This window comes from Octodon degus, unplaced genomic scaffold (genome assembly GCF_000260255.1).
Source record: "Octodon degus isolate 3935 unplaced genomic scaffold, OctDeg1.0 scaffold00087, whole genome shotgun sequence".
In the NCBI taxonomy this organism is placed as follows: Eukaryota; Metazoa; Chordata; class Mammalia; order Rodentia; family Octodontidae; genus Octodon; species Octodon degus.
The window spans coordinates 10,897,512-10,906,308 of record NW_004524663.1 but is presented as its reverse complement, the minus strand read 5'-3'; the positions used below and the strand labels follow the sequence as shown (position 1 = coordinate 10,906,308).

The 8,797-nt window shown below is 33.9% G+C and overlaps 1 protein-coding gene across 2 annotated transcripts in view; it reads left to right on the top strand.

Annotated features, from left to right (window-relative positions):
- Plgrkt (plasminogen receptor with a C-terminal lysine) overlaps positions 1–7,765 on the top strand; it is a 64,529-nt gene extending 56,764 nt beyond the window's left edge. The window contains exons 2-4 of one of the 2 annotated variants that reach the window (XM_004637192.2): positions 3,436–3,566; positions 4,164–4,273; positions 7,394–7,765. In XM_004637192.2, the coding sequence (XP_004637249.1) occupies positions 3,436–3,566; positions 4,164–4,273; positions 7,394–7,515 (363 nt within the window). In that variant the 3' untranslated portion in view covers positions 7,516–7,765. The remainder of the gene's footprint in view (positions 1–3,435; positions 3,567–4,163; positions 4,274–7,393) is intronic. The other variant, XM_023721950.1, reaches the window with a different exon arrangement.
- The last annotated feature ends 1,032 nt before the right edge of the window (positions 7,766–8,797 follow it).

Genomic DNA, 8,797 nt, shown 5'->3' with positions numbered 1-8,797 from the left:
AAAATGGAAATATACTTTTTAAAGTTTCTAATAGTAGGAGAAGATATCATACAATGTCTTTTAAATAAGTTGTAAGTCAAAGATACAGTATAAATCTTAGAACAAAAATGAAGATTAAGCAATATTCAGAATGATTTTTTTAAAAAGTATATCTTGATTCTAAGACTGTTAAGTCTAGGGATTGCACAATAGAGGATGGTCTTTATGCACTTTTAAGATTGACAAAATAAAATTTTGAAGAAATCAGAAGAAAAAAGATTGATGTAATAAGATATTAACCATTAAACTAAGAAATATATATTCTTTCAAATGAGGAAATCTAGAATAAATAAAAATATCTTATTTTCACTTAAGTTTGGAACTGTCTTCTACCTCTGTAGTGGATTTCTAATTGGTGGTCAACTTATTACACCCAGTTGAATTAAACCAGCATGGTGTGGGTGCAGGAGGCCCACCTGAGGGTTGTTGCCAGCAGCAGAAAGGCAGAACAGGAGAAGCTGCTGAGATGTTTTTAGAGATGCTGTTTGCAGAAACTGTTGTTGGAGATGTTAGAAGGTGCTGGAAGCTGCTGGAAGCTACTGGTTCTCTTGGACTGTTTTGCTGGAGAATCTTATCATGCTGGCTTTCCTGATGAACTTTGGAGAAGCTTGGGTCCTCATCCTGAACATCAATGGCTCTGGAGGAGAAGATGGTACACTGCTTAATGGCATGAAACTTGTTGCATTGGCTTTCATGATGGGAACTCGGCTTTTCTCATCCCTGGAGGAGCTCAGGACCTCCCTGTTGTTGAAGGTGGCTGTGGTACTTTTGGGGGAGCTCTGGTGCCTACCTTAAGCACCGCTTCCAGTTCAGATCCCTCAGCTTGCTAGCACAGATTCTTCATCCCACTGGCATAGACTTCCTAGCTTCCACCACTGACCTTTGGACCTTTCCAGCACATATCCATGAAGCAGACCTGCACAAGACTGTGATGTGTTCTCGAGGCCTCCAGCTGGACTTGTAGGAGGCATTATTAGCTCTAGGCCCTCGGCTGGATTCTTTAGTGTTCAGTGTGTGGATAGATTTCATTTGTTGTATATAATTCTTTGGATGAGTCATTATAAAATGTGTCCTGTAATATATTGTTTGCCTTGTAAAACCCCCAAACTATGACAACTTTAGTAAATAGTTTTTGCATCATTGTAGTTATTATTTAGTTGTTACACCTTTAAAGAACTTTAGATAGTGGTTGAGAAGCTCATAGTTTTTGGGTTTTTTCCCCATGTTCTGTCATATGTTTCATTTGTTGGCATCTTCTGATTTTGTTGAGAAAAGTCTGTACATTTTGGAATCTGTAACTTAATGTAAAAAGGTTTTGCTAAGCTAAAATTCTTAATTGTGTTCATAGCTATGTTATCATTTATGGTAAATGTTTATATTGGAGTAAGAGTGGCTGTTAACTATATCATATTCATTATTAAACATATGTAGCAAGATACTATGTACAATGATTTTAAGTCGCTGAAGAGCTTACAATTTTGTTTATATTTAATTATTTTAAAATTTAAAAAAATCTTCATTTGGTACAGGATCTTGTTATGCAGTTCAGGCACATAGTGATCCTCCTATCTCAACCTCCCCAGTGCTGGGATTATAGGCATGTGCCATCACACCTAGTTTTGGTGGTCAGTTCAGCGGGGCAGTGTGGCACGTGGTACCGGGGATCAAACCTGGGTCTGTGCACTTACCAGGCAGACACTTAGACTGCTGAGCTATCTTCCCGGCCCTATATTTAATTATTTGTAAAAGTCATGGACTTTTAAGAAGTGGCATTAAATAAGAAGTAAAGCCATGCTGTTATGTTGAGCTGTAGGGGACTCAGGTCAACAATTTTTGACATTGCCAGTGAAGTGGAAGACTCAATACTATTATGGGCTACTGGACTCTTTTAGAATATTTTGCTGAGTTAACACACCTATAATATTCAAATAATGGAACTTAACAAAAAAAGGGGATACAGATGAATGTCCATTTTGTATCTGTGTATTCAAAATGGTTAGGATAGATATATAGTTACATTCTCTTAATGAACAGAGGGATTTGTTCTAATAGTGTTTGTAAATAGGATATCATGTCTGCATCTTGTACAGCAAATAACCACTAGGAAGAATGTATGTAATGTGTTAATTATTGAATCTGTCCTACCAATTTGGTTTGAAACTGTCTCATTGCTATTTGTTTCTCAATAAAATTATGGGAAAAAAGTGGCATTAAAAAACAACTTCAATGCACTGCTCACTTTCTTTTCCAGATTGTTCTGATGTTAATAGTCATAAGCTGAGGAACTCTATATACCTTTTCTCTAAATCTAAAGATACTCTCAAATTTCAGTTTATTTAAAAAATTTTAGCAAATCTTATATTATGGGTCTCTGGTCTTCTGGAAAGAACAGAAGCAATCACCTCAACATATGTAGAAATCAGTAAGGTTGTATATCTGCAATAAGCTCTGAACCTAAAGTTTAAAAAAGACCCATGCAGTCCCTTCAGATAAGCAAGGCAGGGCTGCAAATCCTGTTTGTGAGTCCATAAGCCTTCTGAAGTGCCCTTTACATTGCCCAGTGCTTCAGTCCCCCAGAGGCTGTCAAAGGTCACTTTCTTCTCTCCCAGTTCTTGTGCACAGTAGAAAGCAGGCATAATAGGAAAACGGAGTCACATTGTTAGTCTTTCATCAAGGATTCTATGTTTGCTATTGTATAGCAATATCAAGATTTTAGAATTTAAAAATAAATACAACACTTTTCTCTTTCAAGAATCTGACTCTTTTCAAACAATGGACTTAAGATTTGTAGTCTGTTTTTTTCTGTATGTTTCCTAAAAACCCATTCAAATATTCAGTCTCCTGTGTTCCAGGATGTTAGCTGTCTTTTGTTCCAAAGCAGTGAAAGGCACTGACTAAGTGGCAAAGGACTTAGCACAAAAAGAAAACATGGCAAAGAAAAATCTCTATTGATGTCATAAACACCTCTTTAGCATCATAGTGACACTCCAAATGAATATTCATTTGTAACAGGATGAATTCAGAATACAAAATGATTTCCATGCAAGTGTTAAAAATAAAACTAGTGAGATATATCTTTGTTTAAAGACTGATCTTTCCTGATGTGGAACAGAAAAAATTGAACATCTATCAGATGGATAGAAGCTTGAGATCACATGCAATCATGACCTGAAGCAGAAACTCAGTATCAATATCTAATGTAACAAGGAAATTTCACTGCCAAAGTGACAGATGGAGGTAACTGTGCAGAAAGATATTCACCAATGTCTTAATGAGATTTTTAAAAAATGAATCAAAGCTATTGAAAACTAAAAATCCACTGCAAACCCACACTGTTAACTCTGTGTTCAGATTCAAAAGATGAGTAACCACACTTTGTTTTTGTTTTATACTCAGCTGGAAAGGCAGCTAATGTTGCAGAACGAAATGAGGGAAAGACAAATGGCTATGCAGATTGCTTGGTCTCGAGAATTCCTCAAGTATTTTGGAACCTTTTTTGGCATTGCAGCCATCTCTTTAACAGCTGGGTATGTTTGCCATTTCCTTTAAGATTTTCTTAACTAATTTACTTCCTTTTGTTTTTAATAATATTACTAATTTGGGTAAGATAAGACTTTGGTCCAAATGATGTATATATAAACACCTTGTAAGTTAGTTACTGGAGGTAAACTCTGTACAGTCGGGTGGTAGTAGCTAATTTTGTCATTAGTTCATTAGGCTTATTCTGTTCTTTTCTCTACTTTATAAATTAAAACGAGGATTAACAGGACACAAAGATAGGAGGCCTTTATGGGTTTATCCCTATAGTTTTTGAATAATGGTTTTCAATCCTTATGCATTTTATTTTTTAATTTAAGTTTGAAGAGTATAAACAAAACCTTATCCATTTTAAAATGAGGAATCTGAGCCTTAAAGTCAAAAAAATAATCAAGTCACAGGCCTTCCTCTGAGAAATGTAGAATGTAGTGAGAGGTATTATGTAAAGAAATCGTTACTTCCATAGGAAATTCAAATGAATTAAGTAACTTATGAAATGGAGGACATTTTTTGTGTGGCCATGTATAGATATATGTGTTTAGAGATTTTTTTTTCTTGATACAAGGTCTTCTTTATCCTTGAAACAGAGCAATAAGACAAAAGAAGCCAGCCTTCTTCGTCCCTATTGTTCCATTAAGCTTTATTTTTGCCTACCAGTATGATTTGGGCTATGGAACTTTTCTACAAAGAATGAAAGGTAAGTCTTTGATAAACCAGGATTCCTATTTCCTACTTCATTTTTTGGTTCACAAATCCTCTCTTTATAATCCTTGACTTAGGGAGATTCCAACAAAATCTGTTCTCTAGCTTCCAATGTCTAATATTTTTGTTCTTTCACATAGTGGTATCTGGAGTAAGCTCTTACTAGCTCACAAGAAGTGACTAAAATTTTCAGCAATTTTGTAAAGAATGGGTGTTAAATACAGTCATTTATTAAAAATTAAAACATGGTCTTATAATTTCATGTTATAATAAATATATTTTAAAACAAAGATAAAAGCACTCAGAATTAATCTGCCTCTTATTTTATCATAATATGTACTATTAGATTATTTGTATCAATTATATCTGTATGAAAGGAATGCAGATACAATATACAGACACAATAAAAGACAGCTACAAGTTTGAGTTCCATGACATCCGATGATTGTGTTGGGAGTATTTAAACCATGGAAATCTGCAAACACAAATTGAAGATTAATTTTTTGTGTTAATTGTCTAGAACAGAGGTTGGCAAACTATGGCCTAGGGGCTAATTAGCTATTTAAAAATAGTAATAATTACATTCATACTTATTTATGTATTGTCTATGGCTAATTCTCCATTACTATGACAGAACTGAGTCACTGAAATATAGATACAAGATACCATAGGCCTAAAATGTTTACTCTTGCCCTTTAAGAATATTTCCTCACTCATAGTCTCAATTTAAGAAGCTAACAGAAAAAATGCTTAAGGTTAAGCTTATAAGTAGGCTGTATCTGTAGTCATTATATGGCTAAAATGTTGAGGACATTTTCTTGAATATTTAAAACTGTCATCTGACTTACCTAAGCAGTTATGCTGATCATTTTCAAATGAATAAAGTTCAAACATGTGTCATCTAGGTGAAATCTCATCTTTAATAAATTGGGAATGTAGGATCTTGAGACTGACACAAAAACCAACAAACTCCTACACAGAGAAGACCCCCCTAAAGAACAGACATTTCCTAGGGAGGTTTCAATATTCATGATAAAGCTACCTACTATAAGAAATAAACAGGCATCAACACACACATAAAAATAAAGTTTTAAAATAGAGAATGACTAGACAAAGAAGCAGAACCAACCTCCAGGCCTCCAACCCAACCAGGACAAGTCCAAGGAACAATGAGGTAGAAGAAAACTGAGGCTGCCCATCTGAAATTTCTGAAATGATAGCTGCAGAAGTTCAAAACCAGGTGTACAAAACTACACAGGAACGTAGATCAGAAATAATCTCCCAGGTAAAAAAGGAGATGATAATCATAATGAAAAACCTACTCATCAAGTCCAGAGTAGATATAGGTTTAAAAAAAAAAAAGAAAGAAAGAAAGGAAAGGAAAGGAAAAGAAAGGAAAGGAAAGGAAGAGTTCCACATTGTTTTCCAAGTATTGACATTAAGTCCTGGACCATTTCATTCATAGGCATAAGGAGGTAAAAGAACTACATGGTTCTAAAAGTTCCCACTTGAAAGTGAGATGTATATTCACATAGAAAATATGGAAAAATTTCATTTAGGGTCTGATATCATTGGTATTAAAGTTTGGCTTGGGTTGGGGACTAAATTTTTTCATGAGACTATCATTTGATTTATAGCATTATTGTTATGTAAAAATACATTCTGAATTGCAAAACAGTGATGTATAGATTAACTTTCAGAATACATACCTATTTTAAGCTGTAAATAAATGTATAGGGTTGATTTATTAATGTTAGGTCTCATTTCCATATCCTTCTCAGTTTCATGTTATTTTATCTGCTTAACAATTCATTAGTCCAAGCTCATATCTCATGTTTATATAGAGATGAGAATTCTTAATGCTTCATAAAACTGGATATGTAGCTAAGAGATATTAACTGTACTATACAACCTTCCCTTGAACATATTACTAAAGTAAAGCAAGTTTACTTTTCTAGTAAGTTGGACTGCATATTGGGCAACTTTATTATGGTTCCATTGCTCTAAGACGTTTTAATTTCAAGACATATATGAATTTCCTATAAAAGTTATAAGTTTAAAATACACCTGGAAACCTATCACTGTAAGAAATTTAGGTTATTTTCTTTTTTCCTTCAATGAGTAACCTCAAAATATACAATCCTTGTTTGGTTGTGTCTCTCACATGGAAAACCTCTAGTCTTTCATCAGTGACCTACCAAATTACATAGAATTTTATTATTATTATTACCTACTATTTAAGATAAGGTTAAAAAAATGTTTTGAAATGGTAAAATGCTCTTATTATTTAAAAACTATAACTTGATCCATTAGATTTGGATCTAAGAAATAATGCATATATAAAGCAATGAGTATGCTAAATACTCTGGTTTGATCAACATACAATATATACATAACATCAATTTGTACTTCATAAATACATACAATTATACATTGTCAATATAAATAAGTAAAAGTGTGTCAAAAGAGAAGTACTGATAGAAAGTATTTGCCTTCATCACCAGCACAGGTTTACAAAATATCAACAACATGCCTTATACAATTCTTTAAAACTTTTTAATTTGTGTTCCACAATTAAAGTTGGCAAATGTCACTGGGCCCAAGAAATCACTATCTTTCCTACTGGTAGCTATTTGGAAGACAAATTGTTTATAAAAATGTGTATGTGTAATATGTATAAAGACCAACACATATTTAATATTATTTTGGATTTTTAAGTGATTTCAGATGAAAGAGCTTTCCTGAAAAATTAGACTTTTTAGTAGATTTCCTTTTTTCTCCTGTCACTTAGTTTATGTTAAGGGGCAATACATAGGAATGTATGTAATATCTCCATCCCAAGACTTTCCACATTCGATTAATGATGATTATCCTGACTTTGGAGTTCTTTCTTGTCTACACTTCAAAATTCTGTCTTCTGTCAAAAATAAATCTCTGGTACCTGATGTGTCTAGGAATTTTCAAAATTCGTCATTTTGTTTCTTTCAGAAGGTACATTACTTCTGAGGAAAATGGGTGAAATGTTTAACTGCGATTTGAAGGGGTGGCCCCATACAGTGTTACAGTTTGTCAATGGAAAACCCCTTTGTTACCTTGTATATTTCTGTTCTTTAAGGGGAAGCTGAAGACATACTGGAAACAGAGAAGAATAAATTGCAGCTGCCAAAAGGAATGATCACTTTTGAAAGCCTTGAAAAAGCTAGAAAGGAACAGAGTAAATTTTTCATAGACAAATGAAGCTGTGTTTACTCACTGTATCTCAAAGCACAAAATTACTGGCTTGAATCATGATTTTTATGACCTTTGAAATGCTCAAGATTTTGATATAATGGATTTTATTTTAAAGTATTAAAATACAAAGTGTGTTTTATGGGACTATTTTAAAATAAAATTTATAACACGCAACATAAAATCATTTAGGTACTTTAACTTTCAGATAGTCTTCATGTGTATTACCAATGCCTAAATGTAAAATTAATAAATTATTTTGTTTTGAATTTCGGGAATCAATTGTCCACTGTTTGCAATTCTGTCACCTGAGCTTTCTCTGCCACATTCAATTTTCAGTTTCTCCTATTATTTGGATTTAACAATTGTGTCCCGTCACCCACACAGTAGAAAACAACCAACACTAATGACAGACATGTAGACCGCAATTACTATGTAGAAACTGTTCTGAGCATTGTGTACCTGTTTTTATGATCAACCCACAAGTTCATGAGGGAGGCATCATTTTATGAACCTGGAAACTGAGAAACAGAGAGGTTGAACTACTTCCCCAAGGTCATACATGAACTTGAATTTGAATCTAGATAATTTGATCCCAAAGTTTATATTCTAAAAGGCCTTGAAAAGTTAGGCTTTAACTTTTATTTAACATGTAAGAATAGTTATGAAAGGGGGAAACATCCAAATACTCAGACATAGTTGTGTGAAAAATTGAAAGGAGGGAGAGATTGACTAGGATAGGTACCTTTTTAAATTTAGAATCATGGGAAGCTCATAAAATATTCTTACTTATACCAGATACAACCCCTTATAAAATACAATCATTCCAAAAAATTTCTGGCACCTGTTATGTATTGGGTCTGGTTAAGGTCATTAGAAATCTGTTAGTGAGTGAGGAAGAAAACGCCCTGCATCTTGAGCAGAGGAGTATGTTCTTGTAAGGGATGGTGGACATGGGATAACAATAAATAAACATGGAGACAAGATTATTTCCCTCTTTTTTGAAACTAAATGTATTTTAGTAGAAAACAAAATACACAGTAACTCTTTTTTGAAAACAGAAATATTTAAACATTTCCCATACCCTAGAACATGCTTTATCCTCAGGGCACAGGTTGACATGTGTATGCACTCTCAGGATTCACCTCATGATGTGCCATTGCAGGAGAGAGCTGATCAGTGGTCACTCTGAAGTCTAACACTGATTCTGTCCCATGACTTATTCCAAATTATTCTTTGCCATAATCCTCTTTTGGTGGTGGTGGTAGTGGGACCAGGGGAAAAGGGGTCA